Source organism: Coffea arabica, chromosome 1e (genome assembly GCF_036785885.1).
Source record: "Coffea arabica cultivar ET-39 chromosome 1e, Coffea Arabica ET-39 HiFi, whole genome shotgun sequence".
NCBI classification, from domain to species: Eukaryota; Viridiplantae; Streptophyta; class Magnoliopsida; order Gentianales; family Rubiaceae; genus Coffea; species Coffea arabica.
In genome coordinates this window covers 4217498-4244618 of record NC_092311.1, presented here as the reverse complement: position 1 = coordinate 4244618, position 27121 = coordinate 4217498, and the positions used below count along the sequence as shown (strand labels likewise).

General features: G+C 34.6%; 2 protein-coding genes across 5 annotated transcripts; one reads left to right on the top strand and one right to left on the bottom strand.

Moving 5' to 3' along the window:
- Positions 1-8701: 8701 nt before the first annotated feature.
- LOC140008219 (SUMO-activating enzyme subunit 1B-1-like) lies at positions 8702-15047 on the bottom strand. 4 transcript variants are annotated; one of them, XM_072051825.1, is made up of 11 exons: positions 14866-14983; positions 14630-14768; positions 14482-14533; positions 13889-14084; positions 13418-13497; positions 13170-13286; positions 12800-12850; positions 10225-10291; positions 9565-9668; positions 9370-9474; positions 8702-9281 (listed from the first exon to the last, which is right to left on the bottom strand). In XM_072051825.1, the coding sequence occupies exons 2-11, from the start codon at positions 14710-14712 to the stop codon at positions 9120-9122; spliced, it is 1017 nt and encodes a 338-aa protein (XP_071907926.1). In that variant the 5' UTR covers positions 14713-14768; positions 14866-14983; the 3' UTR covers positions 8702-9119. The 4 variants fall into 4 exon arrangements, with proteins under 4 accessions (XP_071907926.1, XP_071907922.1, XP_071907928.1 ...); XM_072051827.1 differs by having other exon boundaries at positions 8775-9281; positions 14630-14735; XM_072051821.1 differs by having other exon boundaries at positions 14630-15047.
- Positions 15048-21199: 6152 nt separating this feature from the next.
- On the top strand, positions 21200-26006 carry LOC113698167 (uncharacterized). Its single transcript, XM_027217881.2, has 5 exons — positions 21200-21375; positions 22004-22182; positions 22441-24475; positions 24794-24948; positions 25640-26006. The coding sequence occupies exons 2-5, from the start codon at positions 22090-22092 to the stop codon at positions 25829-25831; spliced, it is 2475 nt and encodes an 824-aa protein (XP_027073682.2). The 5' UTR covers positions 21200-21375; positions 22004-22089; the 3' UTR covers positions 25832-26006.
- The last annotated feature ends 1115 nt before the right edge of the window (positions 26007-27121 follow it).

Here is a 27121-nt window from a genome sequence, read left to right as displayed (position 1 = left end):
TGGAATTGAATTCTCAGCCCAGAGTTAATCCTTCCAGATAACTCCGATTTTGGCTGAGTTTCTCCGGTTTTGCAACCGGAGGACCAATTCACACGAACGCTAGTGTGCTTCTTTCAAGGGCATTTTTGTCCTCATATTCTAAGCAAAAAAGGCACACATAGTCCACCTTCCCTCCACTGGCTTAGAAATCAACGGGGAATACAGTGGCCAAAATTTCCCCAAATGCCCGCCTAGACTCGTAAACGGACTTCCCAAAAACTACTGAATTGGGTAAAGAAAAATAAATATTCTCAAAGATGCAAGACTTAGGCTCCGGATGAGACATCAGACAAAGGGGTCCAACCCCGTCTTTATCCACAACCAATACCTCATCAGGCATTAAAGACATCAGAAACCAAACCAATATCCTCAAAGATGCAAGCTTGGACTCGTTAAAGACATCAGAAACCAAACCAACTCCAGTAATCGATTTGAGGACGTTGTCATGGACGGAGACGATGCCGGCGCCTTCTTGGCCGCGGTGCTGGACTGCGTGGAGGGCTAAATAGCACAGGCGAGAAGCTTCGGGGTCACCATAGACGCCCACCACGCCTCACTCCTCTCTGGGTTTGTCGTCATAATCGTCGGAGACATCGGAGACGACGTCGGAGATATGATTCTTGGAAGCGGCCGAGACACTGGTCCAGTGGACTTTGCGGGTGTGGGTGACGGGGTGGCAGGGTTTTAGGAGGGTTTTTGAGAAGGAAGAGCAGAAGGGCTTGTCATGAGGAGGGGTTGTAAGTTACTGGTGGCAATTCCTGACACGACTCGAAAACACGACACGAACCTAACACGAAATTAATGGGTTTGGGTTGAGGTTTCGGGAGTTCGGGTCAGAATCGGGTCGAACCCGATGAACCCGAAAAGAAAACAGGTCAATTTCGGGTCAACTCGTGGTGACCTGATATGACCCGATGTGACCCGTTTACGAATTAAAACTAATTTAATAAACATAAAAATTATTTTATCTAACTAAACTAAATCATTCTTTTTTCCAAAGGCATTAATTACTTAATCCTAAATGAATTTATTTAACTTGTGTGAAGTTAAAATTATTGTATTTGGACAAATAATATATTATGTTATTTTTTACTTTTATGTTGTTTTAATTTATTTTATATTTGGTTTGGGATAAAATACTTTATGGTGTTTAATTTATTTTAGATTTGGTTTGAAATTATTTATTTAAATTTTTATTACTTGATGATGTAATTAATTTTGTGAAAAATTGATTTTATTAGAAATTACAATGATAAATTAATAAATTAAAATTAAGTTTCAGGTCATTTCGGGTCGACCCGCCAACCCGCCAACTCGAAATTTTCAGGTTCGTGTCAGGTACCCTGACCCGTTTCGGGTTGGCGGGTCGGGTTCGGGTCAGCAGGTTCTTTGTTATATTTAGGCCTCAACCCGAACCCGACCCGATTGCCACCCCTAGTTGTAAGCGGAGAGAGCTTCTGGGAGGCCGCGGCTGCTGCGGTGGCGACAGAGACGGCCATGGGATTGCATGGGGGTTGCGCAGGGAAGAGTAAGGGAAGTGAGGGAAATCAAATAGAAAGATGGACTATGTGTGCCCTTTTTGCTTAGAATATGAGGACAAAAATGCCATTGAAAGAAGCACACTGGCGTTCGTGTGAATTGGTCCTCCAGTTGCAAAACCGGAGAAACTGGCTGAAAGGGTCACGGGTTCCCCATTTTACAAGTTCGAGGGCTTAAAGTCAGCAAAAAATAGGTGAGGGGCTTAATTTTACCTAGACAAAGAGTTAAAGGGTCAATTGGATAATTTGCCCCTCTAATAAACCTCAAAACAGTCTTGGGTGCGATTTTAATCGATACTGAAAACCTTGCTATAAACTACCAGTCGAAACACTATTGTTAAGAAGTCGCGTGTCAATGATAGATCCACTTTGAATTGATCTTAGATAAATTAAAATGCTAGGACTCACGTACTAATCAGATCTATGTATAGTCAATATAATCATGGATTTTACATGCTACCAATTTTAGTAATATCAGAGTGATTTTAGTTACTAAAAGAGGTCCAAAAAAATGATTAACCATACACATTTTTTATCCATAGTCAATCTTTAATTCCCTATCACCCGTTAAGGATGCTAGTCTTTTTGCCTTAGCATTTATTTCCTCAGGGAAGAGGCACTTGCTTACTTGAAGCTATCCTCTAAGATGGTGAGAAGGCTGTTGGAAATCTTAATTGCAAATCTTAGAGTGACCCTTGATGACTCAAGACTCGAATCACTAATTGGCATGAAAAATGTCAATATCAACTTCTATCCAATTTGCCGAAATCCAGAACTCACTGTTGGTGCAGGGCGCCACTCTGATATGGGCACCTTGACTGTGCTTTTGCAAGATAATGCTGGAGGTTTATATATAAAGGTTGAAGAATATAAACTTGATAGCAGAAAAGAAGAGTGGATAGAGATTCCACCAATCCCAAGTGCTTTAGTTATTAATGTTGGGGATTCATTAGAGGTTAGTTCGTACTCAATGACCATATTTATTGTTTCTTTGAGCGAGTGAAGTTAATACAATTCACAAAAAGTTCTGTTGCCCAATTACCTAATTAGGTTAAGTTGGCTGTTTGTCTGGATCAACTGATCAGATACGTTAGCACAATGAACTATTTTATTACTCATATGTTTGCATTAGGTTAAGTTGGCTGTTTGCCTGGATCAACTGAACACGTATGTTTGCACAATTAACTATTTTAGTATTACTCTTATGTTTGCTTGTTATTATGATATAAATTTCATTAAAATGTAAAAAACTGAAATTTTTGTTTAGGCACTGTTTGTTTTGAGGGAGTTGGAGGGGAGGGAAGGGAAGGGAAAGAAAATGGAGGAATAAGGTTTTTGATGTTTGGATTGATTTTTGAGGAGGGAAAGGAAAGGATTGAGAGGAAAATGAGGGATAAAGTTTAGTTATTTTTTGTCATTCTGCTTTTCATTCAAAAGTGGGTGGAAACGGAGGGAAATGATACCAAGATTAATGAAAATTTTCAATTTTCCTAAAAAACCTATTATGTGTTTACAAATTAGACATTTTAAATAGAGGTGTAAAGTGGGTTTTTCGAATCAGATTTTAGCCAATATTTTTTAAAATTGAACCGGACCGGTCAGTTCGATCGGTCAGACCTTGAACCGGTCGTAATTTCGGTCCGATTCATATCTTGGGTTGATTGGACTTAAAAACCGTGAACCATACGAACCAAATTGAACCGTTGAACTAGGGGTTTTTTTTGTTTGTCTATTAAATTGAAAAAAAAAAAAAGAATAGGTTTTTTTAACCCTAAAGACTAATTATTAAATGCCACATCCACTTACTTTCTTCTCATTTTTTGCCTCTTATCAAGTTTGCATCTATATTTTCTATTTTCTTGACTTTCTCCAAACTTCAAACTTCTTTTTTTTTTTTTTTTAAGTTGCAATCTTTAAATCCCAAAAACATGAGTTAAAAATTTAAACTCACAATGTCTAATTCTTATGGACGTGAATTTTGCATGGTATTTTTGTGTTGGATTTAAGATTTTTTTTGGTAGATACAATTGAGAATGAGATGAAATTTATTTGTTTCAATTTATAATTTAAAATTTTTATTTGTGAAAATCCAAATTCTTTGAAAATATTAAACTTTTCATCATATACAGTCTTAAATTATTCCATTGCATGTCTTATTTTGTGCATATATATTTATATAAATTATTTTTAAAAAATTCATTGAACCAGGGTTGAACTGATCTGACCAGTTGAACCACGACCCAAACACCACACTCGTTCAATTAATGGTCCAAGTTTCAAAACATTGATTTTAGCACATTCAAACTCGACTAACAAATTATATGGCTTTTTAAGATTCGGGTTTTTGAGTTTCAGGCTTATATTGAAAAGATTCAATATCAATTCATACTACTATATTAGCTTCAGACTCAAACCAGACTTGACCCAAACTCATAATTAAATAAATAATAATTATATATAATATATATTTTATAGTTATGAATTAACACAAATATATATAAATCATTAACATTTTATATCATAATATGTATAATTATAAATTATATATATTATTATATTATATATACTTATGCGTATATATGGCCAAATTTTAATCGGGTTTGAACCTAATATGGTCCAAACTCGACTCACATTTATTTTGAGCCTAATATTTAGGCCCAAACTTTGCCTGACACAATTAAAGATTAGGCTCAATGAGCTTTTTTTGTGCCAGACCAACGGCCGAATGGGCTGAGTTTGGATTGATCTAACCCCATTGACAATTTACTTTTGTAATGCAAAAAAGATGGATGAATTTAAATTTCTTCTACTTTTCTTTTTTTTCTTTTTCACTAGAGTCCCGTCCTTTTCTTTCCTTCCTTTTCCTTCAATCGAAACAGCGCCTTAGTTATTTATTTATTTGCTTGATCAAAACCAGACCCATAATTTATTTATTTGCTTAATTTGCCTTAGTTGTTTATTTCCTCCTTTTTACCTTCTTATTTTTTGCTACCCCTTAGATCCTAAGCAATAGAAGGTACAAAAGTGCTGAGCACTAGGGGTGTGCATCGAATTCGAATTCGGTAATTCGGAAGTTTGAATTCGGAATTTTTCGAAATTTTGGTACCTGGTAATTCGACCGAATTCGATTTCGAATTCACCAATTCCGAATTCGAATTCATACCGAATTCAATTCGGAATTCGGTAAATTCCGATTTCACCGATTTCACCGAATTCGGAAAAATTTATATATTATTATATAATATAAAATTTATAATAATATATAATATTATATAAATTTTATATTATATTATATTATATTATATAAATTTTATAAATTTTATATTATATTATATAGTATAAATTTTATATTACATGTATAAAAAATATATTTATATATTAAAAACGAATTTGAAATCGAAATCGGAATTCGAATTCCGATTTCGAATTGTGAATTCGAAATCGGAAATTCCGATTTGAAAAACTCCATTACCGAATTCGAACCAAATTCGAAATATATGAATTCGGAAAATCCGAATTCGATTCCGATTTCCGATTTACCGATTTCGAAAATTCCGAATTCAATTCGAATTCGGTCGGTAAATCGGAATTTTTCGATTTTGCACACCCCTACTGAGCACAGAGTGCGTACCTCATGCAAACAATCAAGAGTTTCTATTCCAGTTTTCACTGCTCCAAGGCCGACCGAGAAGTTAGGTCCGCTGCCTCATTTGGCAGAGCTTGGTGGTGGAGCTCTCTACCGAGAAGTGAGAAGTTATATTTCAAGAGTACATGGACAATTTTTTCGGACATACTCCTTAAGGAGAGAAATGCCTTGATCTTGTCAAAATAAAAGCCAATTAACATGAAGCATGGAGCTTCTTAATTTACAGCATAATTATTAGTTTATAATTTAGCAAAAAAAGAAGAAAAAAAAAAGAAAATGCAGTTTATCTTGATTGTTGAAAGACATTCAACGACCACACTTTGGTTAGGTTTTAATGTTGTTTTGAACTATTCTTCATGCTATGCTAGATAGCTCTTTTGGAGAACTTGGTACGAGACAAATAATGAATAACTTGACTAGCTTTGTTAGGGGGAAAACCTGTATGTATGCTTTATCACTTCATGGGACCAGTAATTAAAGAAAGAATAGTTTTGAAACTGCCCTTTATTGAGCTCTATACGGGTATGAAAATTGTTGCCCCGTTTTGATAAGAAATTAATAGGTGTAGAAAAAATTGGCTCACATTAAGCCAGAAGAAAAAAGATGGGTAAACTGTTGGCAGCAGTGAAATGAACAAGACAATGATTACTACACCATGCTAATTAGAGGTGGCAATATGGATAAATGGTTCATAATTGGTTTTGACTTAATGGATAGTGGATGAAATTTATCCAATCCATTTAGATCCATTTAATAAATGGATCTAAATGGATGGATCTAAATGGATTAAATAAAAACCAATTATCCATTTATAATCCATTTAAATATTTTTGTTACTTTTTTTTTGTATTACCATTTCTTGTAAATTCAAGCCACAAAATACCACGGATGTAAATTCAAGCAAAAGGAACCTTCATTTCACTAAAAAACTATCTGAAATTATTATTATTATATATATATGTATATATATATATTACATATTACAGAGTAGCCATATATTGCAAACTAGCCCAAACAATAGAAGTCCTGCATAGACCGTATGTAGGGTATCTACAAAAATACCAACACTGGCTTTTATTCGTACTCACACAACACTTGCAATGTCTACTACTAAAGCCACGGATGACTTTTGAGCTCAACATCTAGTAATCAGGTGCATGGGTGTACCAAGCAGGGCATGTTCCCTTTGTCCTGACCTCTTCAAAGCCAATCGAAATCCCAGGTACTGTGGAGTCTAGAAGAAGAAACAAAGGAATGATTAATTTGTTCAGCAGTAAACCCCAACATTCAGTTTCAGGGTTGGTTACCATTCACGGGGATGGCTTTTTCACACCCCAACTGCAATTTTAGGATGACTCCTTTTTTAGTCATTTCCTTTCCCTCTCTTTTATTTGGTTTTTAAGTAAATGGATATATATGGTTTTTGTGGATAATCCATATAAATCCATTTAATTTAATGGTTTTACTTTGATCAACCATTTAAAACCAATACTATAAATGGATAATCCATTATCCATTTAATTATGGATTATATGGATGGATAAATGGATCTCAATCCAAATTGCCACTTCTAATGCTAATACTACCACAGAACAATATGCACAGACATCAAAACTCATTTCAAGAAAACATGTTGGCTTGGGATCTGGGGCTCTCCGTTTAAGGTTCTGCCCAGTTCTATTCAGTTGTATAAATTGGTACAATTTCAGTTGCTTTGTTTGGATTGCATTTTTTTTGGATTTTGTGTAGAAAAATACTGTAGCGATTTAATATATGTGAGATAAAAAGGTGATTGAAAAATGTGTTCACGTAACAATTTTTCTTTGAAAAATTGCTTTCCAAACAAACATATATATTATTTTGATGTAATCATGAGTTTTATATCAACTTAGCTATAATTCATGTTTATACCAAAATTTTAACAGTTTACATGAAAATTCCATCAATTTACACCACTGCATCGTAGATCCTGAGCAATTGAAGGAACAGAAGCGTTGAGCACCATCTCCAGTGTCTATTCCAATTTTCAATTGTCCAAGATATAGGTCATCTACCTCATTTGGCAGAACTTAATGGTGGAGCTCTCTCTACAGAGAAGTAATATTTGAAGAGTACATGAGGAATTTTTTTTGGACATGCTCTTGAAGGAAAGAAATCCCTTGATTTTGTCAAGATAAATGCAAATTAATATGAAACATGAAGGTTCTTTAGAGCCCAAAAAAAAAAAAAGAGCAATTCCTCCTTCTTTATTGCAGAATCAAAAAGACAAGAAAGTGTAACCATAAGGGACCATATATTTGGTTAAATTTTAATATTTTATTCACAGTACTTCAAGGGTTTCATTGTGTACTTGTTGTTTCTTGATAGAGGTGTCGATTACAATTCAATTGTGTTGATAGGCTCAAACCCACCCACTAATAACCCATCCAAGCCTACTAATTAATTTTGAATGGGTCTAAATGAGTGTCAAATTAAACTCATTTAATTGATGAGTAATGGGTTGACTTGGATCATCCATTTATATCCATTTTAAAAAATAATTATACATTTAAACTCAACTTTTAATGAGTATTGAGCAAATAAATTTAAATTTCTTATCACTATAATAATAATAAAATACCGTTATTTCTCATTAAATAACATGTGAAAAAATATTTTAAAAAATAAGTAAAATTTTAAATGACTCATAAATAGGTAATTGAATATACCCATACCCATTTATTAAATAGGTATAAATTTGTACCCATTTATACTCATTTATTTAAATAGATAGAAATGGATTGATCTAATTATACTCATTATTCAGTTATAATCCATCCAAATTCACCCGAATCACCCATTTTGACGCGTCTAGTTCTTAAGTCCCCAAGTACCTATGGTCATAGTATTAAAAGAGTTAGATATTGTCAATATGTATAGACTAGCAGATTTCAGTAGAAGGGTGCTAATTGTATTTTCCTTGTACACATGCATTTGACTGTTAGTCGTTAGGAAGAAAAAGATTTTGATTGTACTTTAACTACCATACACATTTGGTTGTCGGTCATCCAAGGGTAGGTTCAATATTGAGTCCTATTTTACTCTCTACAAAAATTGGGAAAATTTACGGTTGCTTTATTGTTATGTAATATTCATGTTCAAGCTGACTCTGACGGTTTACTCTACCATACGCGTCAATTTCTTTTATGAGTAAATCTTATATATATCAATAATATATATATATTATCACCGTTAAATCTATAACATATGTGCAAAAATTAAATTTTAAATTTAAATTTTACATATTTATTATTCATCCAAACAATATATACCGATATAGGAAAGATTAATCCTTCTTTTATATGGGGAATTAACCTGCTTTCCTCAATTTCTTCAATTAACCTTCTTTCCTTTGCATTGGGGAACCAAACAAAAAACAGAGTATAGTAGCTTTAGTTGGTTTGTGTTAGCTTGAAAGCCTAACGCACAAAGGAACAAGTAAAACCACAAGATAATCTTTCAATATTACTTTGAAATGAGGGTATCCACATTAAGGTTAAAACAAACATGGCTGAACAACATTTGACAGAGATTTCTCAAACCCTGCCCATTACCTTTACTGCAGTAATTTCTCAAAAACCACAATGCTTTGCTGCATCCAGAAGGAACCTTCAAGATAAACAGGCAACAAAGCCCAGACATTTTTTATGTCCTTTACAATCCTCCATGAAATCGAAGTTCAACAACTCAGTCTTCTGCCACATTTTAGAAAATCTGAAATTTTTTACACCATCGTACATGATCACAAGTAAAAGCTGGGATAACGCCATGCTTCGATCGGAAATCTTGTCATTCAATGATCAGCGTATAGTCCGGTCCCCAAAAAAATAGGTTAAAAAGGTCAGGTTACCCTAGAATTAGTCCACTTCTAGACAACCTTCTAAACATCCAATTTGGAACTGCTCGGCCTCATTATTTCTCTTTGCTATATCCTCTATTATGCCTTTACCATCCATGGCGTCGAAAAAGAAGAAATTCTTTATTGGATCGCCTTTGCCACATATTGCTTTAATGACTTCCTGTGGAGAAAATCTCCTTCACATGATTACAGAACCCAAAGACATGTAAAAGCAAATGTAATATATGAGAGATTCTTTATGTAATCACCTGTCCAAGGATTCCCCCAACAATGGCACAAACTGGAGGAAACTCTCTTGTACCAGCTAACAATCTCTCAATGAGAGCATCCGGCATCTGAGATTCACTCAGCGACTGCAAATGGGAATAGTGTCAACCTCAGATGTGCTTAAGGACATATACAAGGTTTCAATGTAAACTCTCAATAGAAAAGCCATATAATACATGTGCCTCACAAAGTTCCTTCCTCAAGTTCAGAACATTAGGAAGGTCAGCAGCTGAAGTTTGGCCAGGCTTCCTGCCTTCAAGCTCTTCAAACCTTTCTATCACTGCAATTGTCGGATTCATGCGTGAGAGAAACATATTGTGACAAACATTATTGGCTAGAACATGTTTCAAACTAGTATTAGATAACTTTTGACATCCAAATTCAAACTTTATTAAATGAAAAGAGGCAAGGTAAGCACTGTGGTTAGCTTCAGTATAAACAAATAAACAAAAAGCATGCTTCGCATTTACATATACATATTAACCATTAACCTCATAGCCTATCCCAGAATAATTGAATAGGCAGATCACAAGAACGCCCATTAAATTTTTTGTTTAATTATACTAACTAATCACCTATACTTTCGGTCATGGACTTTACATCAAACTTGTACTTTTAAGGCAAAATAAGGAATAGTAATGAGATTAAGTGTTAATTCCACAGATAATCACTAGTATTCACTGTGGATTTACATCAAAGAATCTTCAGTGGAAAACAACATGCACATTTTACTTCCTCAAGCAGCATAAAACTTAATTGAATAGCTTTTTCCCATCGACAAGCAGATGCAATATGGCCAAGTAAAAAGTGCAGAAAGCAACATAAAGCTTTAATACCTCTCATTGCAAAGTATAACTTTGACAATCTCCCAGGGAGAGATCTCCATGGCACAGCAATAGCCTCCTGCAAAAAGTTGTGCAGAGTACATCAGCATATCTCAAACTTCAGCTTTTAACTCATAAATTTCAAAAGCAGTGCACATTTGGTCATATTATAGTTTCATGACCAGTACAAAACAGTCCAAAAACAAAAAAAACCCACCGGTTCATTCTTCCAAGCAACAGGAAGAAAGCTACAAAAGCAGAATTGGCTAAGTCCGTTAACTACCAAGATCATTCTGTTCTCATCCTACATCAACTGTGACAGTATCACTTTTATTATGAACCCGCTAAAATAGTTTTGCACATACAGTAATGTGATAGATGGTCAAATTTCATGACATCTACCAGCATTGTCAAATTTTATGCATCTATCAGCTTCATTATGACCCAGCTAAATAGTTTTGCACATATATTTAGTCAATAAAAAGGTCAAATTTCATAACACAATGTCTAATTTCATATATCTCCAATTGCAGTTTCTGCAAAGCAATATCTTTAGTAAAACGTTCTTCTTCCGCAATCGGTAGACATGCTCAATGAACCACCACAAAAGGGAGGCTCATCCAAAATGCTAGTTTGCCTTTTCTCTAGGTAAACCAAAATGAAAGTTTCCATATTGCACTCTGTACCAAACAAGTTAATACAGAATTTCATCCGAGCAGGTCCAAGGACAAGAGACTAAAGAACTGGACTGCCTTTTGAAGAAAAGAGATACTTTGCAATCAAAACATTTCATTTAAGGAAGATTGTGCTACACACCATAGAAAAGACAAGACACCAGGAGATCCACCTAAAAATATCTAGAGCTTAACTCCTGAACTTCCACAAAGATTAAAGTTGCCAGAATACAAATCTGAAATGATCGCTTGTACATGTCATGTGCCACTTATGAACAGAAAAACCAAATCTGACACTTGCAGGGCACAATACGGCCCAAAAACTAACTAATACCAACACTTCCAGGGTACATTTTTGATAAATCTCAAGCTCATCTCTACATCTCAAGAAGCTGAATTTGATGCAGAATCTAGAGATCTTGTTTGAATTTCAATTGAACCAATGCTCTTTAATTTTAGAGCTAGTAACCACTTTATTTATTCTGCAACTTCAACCTAGGCTAGCTTTTCAATTACTTGTTTAAATTGGATGCTTCAAGTTTTTTCCTGTATTGGTTTGTCACAAGAAAAGGACTAATCATTCAGACACCTCTTCTCATATGCATAGAGTGAAGCACTTTTATTTAAACAGCCAAGCTGATTTGACCTGGAAAAATTAACTAATGTTAAAATTAACCACCTAATCTATAAACTCAATTTAACTAATTGTGATATATAATCACACCACCTCCATAAAAAGAGATATAACTCTGTAAAAAAGACATTGGCAGAAATAACATTTCCATTGCAGATTTTCTGCAATACCAGTTTCTAAGGAGTAATCTCTTGACTTTTATATGAGTATGTTTCCTAGCAATCCTACGTATTACTCCTGGGTCTTCATAACTCTATTTCCTTGTCCCTCGCAATTGTCAGATTCAGATTTGACTTTTACATCCTGAACCATTAAATACGAGAAGAACCACTGCTTCAGAGTAACTTTGCTGAGCTCAGCAAAAGTTTCTGAAAGCTTTTGCTATATCTATGTCGCTTCATCGGCATATAACTTCCCTTGGCTTGAGACATTGTCTGTTACTCAAACTCATGTATGCAGATCTTACATAAGATGCAGTTGATTCATATATCCGTTCCATGACATGTAAATGCCCAAATTAAAATCTCTAAGGGAACAACTCTCCTAGCAATTGAAATTAAAAATATGCTTTGCAATTGAAATTGTATCCCTTTTCTAGAATCTATGAGAAAATAGAACACCTAGATCAGTAAATGAATCTCAAAAAATAAAATACAATGCTTATAAAACAGGTGTTAGGCATTCAAGCAGGAGGAAAATAATTATGTTTTGCAACATTAATCAAAGTAAAAAACAAAACCGATCAAGTTTTCTTAGTTAATAAAACCCAGAACTAAGCCGGGGCAATAAAATCAAGTTACTAGTCAATTATGAAAGGGCTAAGGCTGCTAGCCACTTGAGTTTGTAGTTTAATGAAAACTAAGGTAAAGCTATGTTGCCCATAAGTTCTCCTATTCACTTTAATCCATAATTAACTTTCATCATCTGCATGGCAAATACATTAAATGTTCAAAAGATCCATGAGTAAGCACAAAGTTTCTATTGTAATGTGAAAATCAAGTATCAACCAAAATAAAATATCTAAGTCACTAGGTGCCAGCAAGAAAATTTTTTGTCATGGCCAGCATTCCACTGTTAAGCTTAGTTTAATAGTTTTCATCAGCTTGGTAGTTTTCTCAATTATGAATAAGCAGCAAACAGAAGCAAAATTGTGCCAAACACCCAGGACGAATGGGACAGGAAGACAACCATGCACATAGTTAGCAAAGTCCTAGCTCGAAACAAAATCACGTTTAAATATAAAATGTGCCAGAGATATTCAGGTCTGATGGAGTTGTACCTCAAAGCTAGGAAACTGCAGTCTGCATTCTGTCATCTCATCGATCTTTTTCTGTTAGAACGACAAGCAAGATGAAATATTTCATGGGCCAATCATTAAGCGGACAATTAACTCTACAAGTAAATCAACAATCCAATAATTAATCTTTGAGAATTAAACCTGCAAAAAAATGTCTTTGGCCAAAATATCTCATTAAACTTAGGATGAAATTTAACACAATAATGATGAAGCAAACATCAAATCTTACATCTACGAGAAATACAATGACTAAACAGCTAAATAAACACCAGTTACAGTAGTATATTGCAGTAGAAGTGGAACTTCTATAAGCGAGACAGCAAAGAAAGGAACACAAACTGAAAACCAGAACCTTGGAATAAGTGTAGTCTTGCAAATCAACAAATAATTCACCACAGGAATCCCTGCAATCAACTGAATAAAATGCCACACGTTTTGATGACTTGCGACACTTCTCATTAACTGACTTCTGCAGCAGAAAGAGAAATAGAAGAAACAACAAGTTGTAATACCATAAAACATGACTTCAATTGCAAAAAACAATATGTAGTAAGAAATGTTAAAACTAATCCTATGCTAGCAAGAGAGAATGGTTTATACTTTTGTGTTTAGGGAGCAAGAACTGACAACTACAGCATCAAACTTGTCAAAGAAATGAACATCAAAGCTTGACAAATCACCTGCAAGGATAAAACACAAGCACTCTTAAAATGTCAAGCTTTTGTAGATAAGATAAACCATCACGTCAAGGCAACACATAATACGTATCAAAGTTCAGCTCAATATAAATTTTCCTAATTTGTTCGTAAAGAAATAAATTTTAGGAAGTTATTCAGGGTATCAGAAAGGTAGCGAGACATAGGACCCTATCAATATAAGATTTTATAGTTGGCTAGTAAAGCAATAATTTTTAGGAAGCTGTTCAGTGCATCAGAATAGCACTATGACATACAAATTATTCTAGTCCTTTTAGTCAAAATTGCCAAGTATACGTAGGTGTTAAATGAGCATCATGTCTGAGACTTCAAAGAATAATGTAAAAAAAACTAAGCAAGGGGCAAAAACTGTCACCTTTTTGTACTGAAACACGAACCATAGGATTGAAATCTTTCAAAGAATCACAACAAAGCTCAGCCAGAGGTTTCTCACGGTACACACTCTCATCAGGAGGAATTAAGAAATTGGCTGACAACAGCTCAGTGGTAACTGGACGATCATCATTCAATGTCAAACTACCAACTCCAGCAAGGACAATGTTCTTGCAGAACTGCAATAGTACAGCAATAACTAAATCATTCTTCTTCTTCAAGTCTACCATTTCACTACCAAAATGTAAGGGCAAAAAGAATCTCATTTATTTCACAACTACATTGCATGACACCATTGAATAATACCAACCAAAAAACCAAAATTTTCTTTTAGGCCAAAAAATCAAATTTAAGATGGTATTTTATGTAAAACCCAAAAGTACACAGAAATTGCACAAAAATGTACATTACAGACGCAAGCACTAACAATAGAACCTAAAACTAACCAGTCACTCAAAACCAGGACATCAAAAAGCAAAAATAGAATACAACTATCAGAGCACAGTGCGCAAACATTCTAGTCTGAGAAACATACATGAACACAAATAAATACTCTCTAAAACACACAAAATTTACCTCAACAACAGTGCCTGTAAGTCCACTGACAAGTATATGGGATTTACTCAGCCTGAAAAAGATGAAAAAAGAATGAAAGTAACATAATTAATTCTTCAAATTCCGAAAAAAATAAAAGACAAATTAGAAAAAACCACTGGCAAGGTACCTTCGCTGAGCATCAACGCCCCAAACTCGAATTTGGCGATCATAAAGAGCGGTTTCTTGCTCCGTCAACTCCTCACCGTTCATTTTCCTGAGCTTTTATTTCAAACCTGAAATAATCACGAAACAAAACCCCGCTGCCGCTGCAAGCGTCAGCACTGAACTATAATTATTTAGTCGAATTTTCCAGTATAACAATCAATTTACAGAATTGAAGAGAGCGAGGAGAAATCAGAAAACCCTAAAATTGGTCAAGACATTCTGGGGAGAATCATAGTTTAATCCGAAGCAATGGACTGCAATGGACTTGAGTTCCCTATGTTTCTGGTTTTCACACGGTTGGGCACCAATATTTAGCTCTTGAGTCCCTTATGTTTCTAGTTTTCACATATTTGGGCTCCAATATTTAGCGTACTTGCACTGTAGCACCCCTATTACAATACTTTGGACTTTTATAGGTTATAAATGTTACTACAAGTCTAATAATATTTATAAACATCATTTGGCATGATAAGGACGGAGTCATTTCTTCACAAAAGATTGTGTATTCGAGTTCTGTTTCAGCATCAATATTTAGTGTGCTTACCTTATATTACAATATCTTGGACGTTTATAAGTTATGAATGTTACAAGTCTAATGACATTTATAAACGTCATTTGACATGACAAAAATGGATCACTTACTCCCAAAAGGTATTTGAATTTTGTTGTCAATGTGAGAATTATATTGATGAATAATTTGTAAGAACTCTTGTACATGATCTATGATCCTAGAGGCATGTCCTGACTCGTGATGGTGACCAGAGCCAAATTCACTCAAACTTTTTTCTTACCAAAAATAATAATAATAATAAACGTTAGCATTTGTACCTTGGACGAGTGCTGCTGAGCTTCGTGTGGCACCGTTTGATTGTGTAAGGCATGACTTGTAAAAAGAATAATAGCTCATATTTTGAACAGTTGGATTCCTGCTCCAAATTTAATTTATTAGCACGTCATTTAAAGAGTAAATCTCAAAATATTGGGCAAATATATAGTTTATGGTTCTTCGCATTTTATTATAGGAATGTAGTTTGACAACTTGCGCCATCTGAACAGTAGTTATAACAGAAATAGCAAGCCTACAATCCTTTCAATATGTAAACCTTGCCACTTATCTATTCACAATCAAATTGTGCAGATTACATATCATTGGTTCCACAACACTTATGAATTTTCCTTTTTTTTATTACAAAATGTTGATTTTCCATTACTTCAAACTGTAAACTCATTACAAAAAAAAACCCATGTCAAAAACTAGAAGCCTACTTCAACTACATATAATCACAAACTTTGTCCGCACAACACCTTAATCTATATGAGTTACTTGATCTGCCTCCCTACTAGTCCATTGAATCTTTCTAATTTGCAGTTGTTAAAGGTAGGCAATAAACTCCTAGTTGAACGTTAACAAAGTGTTGCAAGATTCTAAATAGATATGATACATTGGAATAATAAACTAAAATACACTGGCCTAAAAATGAGAACAAGAGTGTGATTGTCTCGAATAGAGTACAAATTGTTAGGGCTGGAAATAAGCCTTAACAACCGGCGTAGAGGGATATTTAGGATTGATTTTGAAGTTTAAAAGGAATATTTAAATTTGGCTTGTGTTTGAAATTTTTAAAAAGAAACTAATCGAGTTTGGCTAGAAATTTCAAACATATGTTCACGGAAAGTTTGGCTTGACTTGTCAAAATATCGAACTCAATCACATTCAATCAGAACTCATTTGATAACTTATACTAGTTTCTAGTCTATTTTTCCAAAATTTGAAGATAAAAGTTGCACAATCTTCTAAACTTACAAGTTACAATAAACTGTCAATTTGTCTGCTAATCAATGATCATTCACCCAAATTTGTTGCTTTTTTTCCCTTAATTTTTGGACTCTGGTAGTCAAGAAATCTATTACAATAAATCAGGGATGTGATTAAAATCAATTATGCCTATCCATGAGACAAAAATATTATATGCTTTCTAGAAGATAAGCAATTACAATGAGTCAGGGATGTGATTAAAACCAATTATACCTATCCATGAGACAAGAGTATTATATACTTGTTAGAAAATGAGCAATATACAGGAAGGAAAGAAATGGAGTTAAGGAGGGATACTATAGGTATATTTTTATGAAATTTACTTGCCATGTATGTTCCTAAACTATCAAGTCGGACAATGCGAAAATCGTGATTGATTAGTTAATATTTTCGAATTTGAAATCATGTTGATACTTGGATTAATATCTAAACAAACAAGTTAGTTTGAACAAGTCTGACGTGAACCAAGTTTAAACCGAGTATCAAGCTGTTTGATTCAATTTACAGCCCTAGAAATTGTGTTAATGCTTCAAGGACTTCAACCTATAGTCGTACGAGGCCAATCACATCTCATGGCCAATAAGTATGTTTATTTTCAAGATATTGCTAGTTTAGATATGTTTTGAGTCAATTATACAGTTGGCAACTTGGACTAGTTCAACTTTTCAACCTTATGTAGCATAAATAAACATTTTTTTGAGGGACATAAATAAAGAATTAAAATGAGTATTGGTTTGTTAGGTTGGCTCTGATTTTCGGATTAGCTCAATTTATATAAATTTAACAAAATTTAGAGTGAGGTGTAGGTTAATGCACAAAAAGAAATGAATTTGCATACTAGCAAAAACCAATTCATTAGTAGTTATAATTGATAGTCAAAAGAAACTATGTAGTGAATTTCAATTTTTGATTAGAATCATAATAATTATATGAAGTGCCAATAATTGTCAAACACAATATAAAGTTAATAAAATCATACAATATTAAAGTTTTAAAATGGAAAAATTAATGTATACTAACAGTAAAATAGGAAAGTGAGACAATGAAAAATATGTTAAGATTGTATCTTCTTATTCAATTACTTATTAAAATACTTAAGCATAGAATCATGGATATTATGATACGACTGTATCTTCTTATTCAATCACCCACTAAAAGACTTGAGAATAGAATCATAATTTCTAAGGATGGCAACGGGGTGGGGTTGGGGCAGGGGACCCCTCCTCCGTCCCTCGCCCCGCTGCCTACAAATTCCCCCGACCTCGCCCCGTCTCTCGCTCCTCCCACCCCGCCCCGTTTTCCCCGCGGGTGTTCCCGTGGGACTAATAAAAATTTGTTATATAATTTTATTATAGTTAAATTTTAACAAATAATCAAGTACTAAAATATCAACATATCACCAAATTATTATTCATTGTAATTTCACAATTGAAACTTATAAAAACAATCAAACAAAAGTTATTTGAATACAATCCAACATGATGAAATAAATACAACTAAAGTAGTCAAGTTTTCACTTTTGGCACAAATACAATCACTAATTCATTATTGCGCTTGTGCTTTTTTTTTTGAGAAAAAAAATGTTATTGTATTAAGTGTAATTAGAGATTTAGTATAAATGTATTAGTAAATTTAGTATAATCAATTAATAATTTGTGTTAGTAAACATATGTAATTACTAGTATAATTGATAATATCAGTTATATTACATATACTAATATACATTATATAATACATATAACTAATAATATCATTATCATAAATTTGTAACTAATTAAATTATATATTATATATATAATCATATATATATGTATATATTTTATATATATATTTTTTAAAGCGGGTGGCGGGGAAAGCGGGGGAAAATAAATTCCCCCCACCCCAACCCCGCCCCATTAGCCCCCCGCAGGGCGGGTGGCCACGTTGCCATCCTTGATAGTTTCATTAAATTGACTTGAAAGACTAGTAATAAATACATTAATTGATTCTTTTACCTTCTCCAACGTAAATGTGAATATCACCTTTTAATATTTTTTTAAGGAAAGCACAATTATGGTTATTGAAACAAATATTGAAGATTTTGCCAATTTGAAATTTCACAAAGATATTTTTCCTTTTATGAACAATTGTATCTCAAATTTTCACTATATATATGTGTGTGAAAAAGTGTATGATTTCTTCACATTATACATATCTTTTTACACACAAAAAGAAAACTTTCGAAATAGCAATACAATCTAAAGGAAGTCATGAAGAACCATTCTCTTGTTGCTGCTACAATTCTTATGTTCTTCATCATGTTCGGTAATACATCTCATAAGTATCCCTTTCTTTCTTTCTTGTTTCATCAATAGTGATAGAACTATACTTTCTATTGAAACAATTATTGTTCTTATTTCTTTAAGAGTTGCTAATAAGTTACGATGCAAGATAAAAGGAACATACAATACGTACAAGGAAAAAAATGTATATACCTATTGACTTTTATAAAGTTTTTGCACACATTTTAACTTTTTAGCAATAACAATTCCTTCCTCTGGGCCAAATCATTTCTCAATAAAATATCCTTATTCCTTTAATCAAGAATTATATTACAATTTCTCAATTTTCAAACATACTCAACACCACTTCCAAAAAAAAATAATAAATTTAGACGCAATTCTAAGTATAGATTTTAACTCTTGTTTTAAGATGTCTATGTATAACCATTTTTCATTTTATTTTCCTATAGGCTATGGGTCAATTTCAATGGTTGACGGAAAAAGACAATTCCGAAGGCATCTACATTAGTGGAGGCTGCACCAGTGGCTTTTGCATTTCAACGTGTCTGCAGCGACGTGGCGGTAGAAAAAGAGATGTTGCCGATGGAATATGCACAGACAATGACACTTTTTTTTTTGTCAGCAACGATACATTTGTATAACTTACTCTATCCTAATCTAAGGAAAGGAGAACCTAAGAAGGCTGTGGTAGGGGCTAGTGGGTATACAGACTCAACTAGATCAAGGGAGTACTATGGCACAACCCTTAGATTTTTTTCGCTGTTGGTGAGGATTCAAGGAGGGATTTAAGTCCCTCCTTGGTAGCCACTGAGCCATTGGCCCAGTGGTTCACAGACAATGACACTTGCACTTGCTTTTATTGTTGTGGACATGGTTGTGTTTAAATTATCAGAAATTTGGGAGGGGGCAGCAATGGGGATAGAGTGCAAGTGAGAGACCCGAATTCGTGACTTTTTATTTACACTACGCATAAAATAGATCGGATTAATTTTTTATGCAATGGCGGTATAGTATTTTTTGCACTAGCACACTTATGAGTATATGTCACATATGTATGATTTGAATTCATGTTCCGTGGCAGACGATCCAAACCTGCTAGTATTTAAAAAAAAGTTATATGTTGTCCGTGTATAAAAAATTATTCTAAGAAATTTTATATTGAACTACATCTATGTAGCTTTTATTCGAATAAATGATGCATTTGTATAAAGTAATTATCTTCTTATTAGTATGTGTGCGTTGAATTTTACAATCCGCATCCGCATCCGCATCCGCATTTATTGAGTCTAAAATGTGGATATATATCCACTTATTAGGTCAAAAATGCAGATATCCAATATATATTTGGAATTTTAAAAAATTAGGTTTGTCTAACTTTTTTTTTAGACAAATAAAGATAAAATTAACTCGTTCAAATCACTCGGCGATAAAGAGTATCATTTAAAAGACATCATGCTAAATTAACTACACATTTTACAATTTTGCTAATTAAATATAGTAACCAAATTCTTTAAGCGAAAAAAAGTCAAATAAACTACAAACAACATATCAAGAGGCCTAATATTTTCGTGAGTAAAAATATCCTTATGTATATAAATATTCAAATACTTTGGTATCTTAAAAATTACACTAAACCCCAATATATAAGTATGGATTGAAAATCTGTGGATATCCCAAAATGAACCTCGTATTCGACTCACATATGATATCTCACTTAACTGGATCACATGGGAGTTGGAACCGTGGATCTTCGGATATATAGGCCCTTATTTATTGGCATTCTTTATCTTTTTTTTTTGTTCAATTTATCATATACAATGAGATAAAAGTTCTAATATTACGTGTCAACTGTACCAACTGCATCAAAGTGGTTTTAAAAAATTTAAACTACTATATAAAATAAATATTAGATGTGAGATACTTTTATAATTGGTATGACATTTGTTTTAGTGCAAGTGGAAAGACTCCAACTCTGGAACTCTCACTTACACTCACTTCTTTCGAATCATCCAACTCATCTCTTCCCCTTATAATTGTAATGATTGAAGAACGAAAAATTACAACAAAAAAAAAGGCAATGTATATTTGCCTAAATCGAAAATGGTATTACACCAAATTCAACGATTTCGACTTCTCCATAATATATTTTTAAATGTAGTATTTGAACAAGATAAATTACAGATATCACAGTTGGTTAATATATTACATGAAGGTGAACTATGAAAAAGAAGGAAAGTATCTCTTCTTTGAAATTGATCAGTAAACTTTACCTATATTTCTAATTTGGTTCCAATTGACACTACTTAACAATTCATTGGCCCATTATCAAAAAAAGAAAATTATTGGCCCAAATTGAAAAATCGGGGTCCTTTCGACTATAACGGACAAAAAGAAAACATAAACGGAAAAGGATTACAAAAAAAGTTCTATAAATAATAATTATTCCTTTCCCCGACGACACTACCATTAGCTCTTTTTTTTTTCCCTCAAAAAATCTTCCCGAATTCTGTCCCGGAAACTGAGCAACTGCGGCCCTCTCCACCACCATCATCATCCTCTCCAGATTATCTTCATAAGCATCCACCGGCCGGCAGACGCCTCCGGTAGCCGGTAAGCTCCTGGCTTCATATAGGATATCTCTAGAGTTGTAATGTGAGCTAGTATAAAAGTTGTATATATTGTCCGCCTGGTTGCCGATTGTGTATGCTAGTTTTTACGTTGATCAGGAGCTTTACTTACCTGAATTTAATAGAAAAGGAAAAAGTGGTTTTTGGATTCTAAAAGGTTGAATAATGTTCAGTACTTGCCACTTGGTGGGTTTTTCTTGTTTTGTGGGATTGAGTTAAACTGTTCATTGATGATCAAAAGTTAAGGCTTTCCTTAATTCTTGTGGATGTTAACATGAATTAGTTGAAATTAATAATGTCTGAAACAGGGTAAAGAATGGGATAAACCCCATTTAAATGTTAGTCAATTTCTTGACTTGATTGATCTCATATAGCTAATTATCGAACTGCTATTGCCCAACTTTGACAGGCTGTTATTTTTTCCTTTTTTGTCGCTTATTTGTGTTCCCTCCAAAGACGTAGCGTAGAGCATATCTTTTGAGCATCTTGATAGTAGACTTTTTAGTAGCAGAATGATGGTTGTATGTTTGCCGGAGTTAAACAACAGGATTAGAACTAATCTTTAAGTACAAACTTGCCCCGTTAATGAAATCTCTAAATATTTTGTCCAGGTTGTATCGTGGTTGGATTCGTAGATAGTAGCTTTTTGAAAAGCAGAGTTTTAATCCCTATTTGAGGAAGGTAGCATACAAGCATTATGGATCACGAGTCCAAAGGTAGAACATGGATTGGGAACATATACCACAAGTTTGAGGCTATCTGCCAGGACGTTGATGATTTTGTGACTAAGGTACTGCTTTCCTTTATTTTTTTTATTTGCCATGTTGAATTTTTTGTAATTGCTTTCATGTAAAAATTATAACAATGATTATGGCTATTGATAATGGAGGTCTTAGAGTAGCCTGATTCAGCATTGACATCATGTCTCATGCTCGAGGAGGACTGGAGCATGTGGTCTAATGTTCTAATTGTTCTAGATTCCCTGTTATGCTACAGATGATTATCTATATGAAGATCTTTCTGATTGTTGAATTGCTTGCTCTTGCAGGACAATGCTAAATATGTAAAGAATCAAGTGCAAACAGTAGGTGAAAGCATGAGAACATTATATTCTAATGTGGTGCTTGATTTTCAATCTTCTTTGGAGGATATTAAACAAGCTAAAGTTCAGTCGGGGACCATTGCACAAAATAATGCTCTAGGGAACAATACTAGATATATACTAGCTGACAAAGAAAAGCAGAGACATGCCAGTGAAAGGGGATCATCTAAGGAGCAGGATAAAGTTGATTTTAGAAGTTGTGATCCAGATGAAGTGGACCATCTGGGACAGCTCAGCCCTCCACCTTCTGCAGATTTGTCCCAAGTAGTAGAAAAGGACTTGCACAGGAGAGAAATGAGTGATGCTGCTTTCCAGAATAAAATAGAGATGGTTCTTGAGGAGAATGTCAAAAGAGAGGATTATTTACCAACTAGTAACTTGAATTATCCTAAAGATGAAAATTCATCTGAATTACCATTATATTGGAGGGAGCAGCATCAACCAACTGATAATTTGGAGTTTCCTGTTGATAATTATTTATATGGGCCATTAGACACTTTTAATGAAGGAGATCAGAGAAAGAGCTTCCAGGCTGAGTTTTCTCCAAAGGTTTTAGTTGAGGATGTGGAGCTTAGAACATCTGGGGAGGACTATATGAAATGCAATGGTACAGATTTTTCTGAAGAAACAGAAACTTACTTGGTTTTTGAACAAGATGGTGAAATTGCAATCAGCAAGGAGTCAAAGATATGTGCTGAAGACAATGACACAGTTCAGGAGCGTCCAGCCTCTGAGCATGCAAGTTCTTCTGAGGCTAAGAATTTGTGGGAGTTATTATGGACACAGGAACAGCCAGATTGTTATGATTCTTATGCTTTGAAAGACAGAAGTACACCCATGAGATGTTCAACTGATGATGATAAAAAATCTAGTGATCTGGGGAAATGTTCTCCAGAAATTTTGGTTCCTGATAATGTGCTTGGAATTGATCCAGTTGAACATTTAGCAGATAGTAATGCAGATCCTGCTGAGGAAGCAGTAAAAAACCTGGCTTTAGAACATAATGGCTCTGTAGGATCCACAAAACATGGTATGGGTCTTAAAGAGAATGGCAGAAAGGAGAATCTGGTGGTTGATGACAGAAGTTACTCTAGTTATGGAAGTTCATTCGATTTTTCATCACATCCAAGGGAGAAGCATTCTAAGGCTGCCGACTCAAATTCTCTGCTGGATAAAGGTTTGTGTGAATCATTACATGCTTCCATGAATGATGAATATTGGCCAACCATTCAGGCAAAGTCATCACCAGAAACTTCACTTAATGATGAAGGGCTCAGAGCTTCTGAAGAAGAAGAGGGAGAATATAATAGACCGTCTTGTTCTAATGAAACTGAAACTGAATCTGACTTTTCTTTAGATGGATACTGCTCATGCATGTCCTCTAATTTCGATGTTGAGGATAATGGCTTTGGGGAGAAACATGCAGCTCCAGAAGTTCTAGGGTGTCCTGGACATAATAGTATATTTGAGTCATACTTATGTTCAAGCAAGCTGCAAGTGGAAAATGACGACTTCAGTTCTCAAAATGGTGAAAGTTCACCTGGATTGTCACCAATTTCTAGGAAAGAAGACCATATAATTACAAACTCTGCCAATTTTTCACCCGTCAGTTCAGTTAATGATGCTGGGGTTAGAGCCTTCCTGAAGAATGAGACAATATGCAATTCACTTTCAGATGTTTTGAGCACCAACCTATCATCTGAACTGGTTTCTTCAGATACTTGTTGGGAGCTTAAAGTAGCTCAGACAGAATCTTCAAATTATACTGCATCAACCGAACTTTTGGATCTGCTAGAACTTCCACAGGCAAATTCTAGTCAGAAAATAGAGGAAGTCTGTTTTGATGACACTGATTCAACTGATTGTTCGTCAGCACTCTCCAGCATTTCCTGTGCATCCTTCTCTGGTTTGACCTCTGGTAACACAGCTGTAAGTGGGATGCCTGCTTTCCCTATGACTACCTATCAACAACCCTTCACAGGTACTTATTTAGAAACTGGTGTCTTTGTATATGATTGAAATGTGTTCAAACTATTTATATTTTTGTTCAATTTTCATAATTCTATTCTAAGAAAAGGGAGGGGGGGGGGGGGTCTTGGTTCAAAGGGTGGATGGAAAGGAAGTATTTAGCTTTTTATGCCCATAACTGCTAATATTAACATCGTCTGAATGGCTTGTCTGTTGTTCTTTTCAACAAGAAGGAACATTGTCCTGTTGGAACACTGTCATTCTTTTAGACAAATGCTTTACGAGAATGATACATAACACATGGTTCCTGACTTTGGAATGGCTTTAACAGGGATCTTTGATGACTCTGTTAATGATATTGATGATGCCGAAATGGAGACAATCGATCTGTCTGATGAAGTAAAAGTTGAGGACAGTTGTGTCGTCATGGATAATGAAATACTCCATGCTGTCTCATGCAGACCAAGAAAATTTAGATCATTCAAGGTTCTCTCTCTCTCTCTCTCTCTCTCTCTCTCTCTGTATGTGTGTGCGCATTAGGTGATATATGTGGATGCATCATGAGGGGTAGTGTGGTGTTTTTTGTTGATGCCCATCAAATACTTTAAATTTTATGATTGCATCTTGTCATGGCTCATAGTATTAGTTACAAATTTGAAAAGTGCACTGTTTTGATTACTCTTGTTTGGCCTTGTTGTCGTGCATGCCAGTACAAGAGTAGTTAAAGTAAATTGTACCTGAGCTAAAGTTTATTCAAGAATTCCTTCTAAGCATTTAGCTGAGTATGATTTGGAATGATCGCTGCTTGAACTTTGGTGATAAGCAAACTAATGTTATGTATTGCTGAAGTTTATTTTGACCTTTGTGGTATAGATGATAGATTGCCTTTCTCAAATGAATACCTGCCATAATGATCAGTGTCATAATTGTTATGATCATAACAGTCCAAGAAACAAACTTTTCTGCCTTGTGAAAGGTAGAAAGTCTTTCATAGCTAGGAATAGTTAGTCTTGTACATGTAGGGATTTGTCTGGCTCTCCAAATTGTTTGTACTATTGGTATTGCAGTATCGTTATCATCTCTTGAGCATGTGACGATAGGCTTCATGCTTTTGGATTGGATATTCGAGCACAACTGATCCTTCTTCACTTCATCTTTTGTTTCTTCCCTTTCTCAGAAACTGATTCAGGAGGCTTTTGCTTCAAGAAGGAGATTAATCAAGGAGTATGAGCAGTTGTCAATTCGGTTTGGTGACATTGAGGCAGATACCAGCTTCCATTCAGAGCAGTTTCTTTCACCTTACATGCCATCTGCATCAAGACCTTCACAAGCACATGATTTGGGTGAGTCAGAGTGGGAGCTTCTGTAAGGTTCATTGATCCTTGGTTGCAACTATGCAGCCAAATGGGCTCTACACGTTTCTTCCCTAGGCAGGTCTCTGTAATGAATCTCAAGCTGTCCTACGTCAATAAGGGGGTTCAGATTCTTTTAAAGTCTGCTGAAGCAACTAAAAGTAAATAACACAATCATACATTTTCTCCAAACCATGAGCTGATGGTTTTTCTTGCAATAGCCCAGCATTGACAACGCCTGAATCATATAAATGAAAATGTACGATTTTTGGCAGTAATTGGTAATCTTTTTTGAATTGGGCATTCATATTGAGCAAGGTTTAAGTACTTTTTTAACGTCAAAGTTAGAATAGGCTACTAATTGAAGTGCATCAGATGAAAATTAGAGCAAAAAGATGAACCGCCATTGTAAATGCAGCCTATATGGGATCCATGCCGCATCTACAGCAAAAACATACACATTTTCTGCTACAGCATTGCATGCATCTCAACAGTGATTTGCAGAAATTTGTAAGTTTTATCATGTTGGACTTGTAATCTGCTGTCCAAATCGCATTCTCATTCCTAGCATAACAGAGAAGACTCTCGATCGAATATTCCTGAAAAGATGGATATTGCTCATTAGTTATTCCTAGATATCAATAGGTTAAAGTTGGCATATCTAAGAAGATGATCAATACTGTGTCAACCATTCAAGACAGAAGAATCTGAGGATAAATCCCGCAATCATTGATTCATTGCTACAATCCCTGCAAAAGCATTGCATAGCAAATCCTATTCTATGCATCTGGGATGCCTGGCACCAAAGACTGAAGTATGATCTTCTTTTCTGTGCTTTGATAATCCCAGTTCTACAATGAAAATCACGAAAAAACAGTAGTATATAACTGGCGTTATGGTAAAAAAGGATGAAATAATAACTGATCTATGTTACATATTGGGCAAGATTGTTAAAGGGCCTACCCCAATACCAAGCCAACCTGTTCAAGTGGCCTAAAATCTGTTGGTTAGGCTTTCAACACTATGGATCTTCAGTAAACTAAACCTCACCATATATGTGTTGGGGACATGGTTACAAAAAAGACCTTTTCTTTGCCAGGGTTGATTCTGGCCTCCATCCAATTTGCTAGGTTTCCATAGCCAATTTATATGCACTGGTCAGATAAAATTCTCTGACATTGTCCAGAGATCCATATCTAAACAAAAATGGTCATAGAAATGTATCCGCTGAAATCCATCTGCAGCTATATTAACTCTAGAAAACTGAGTCGTGAATTAACTGAATAAGAAATACGGAGTACTTAAAG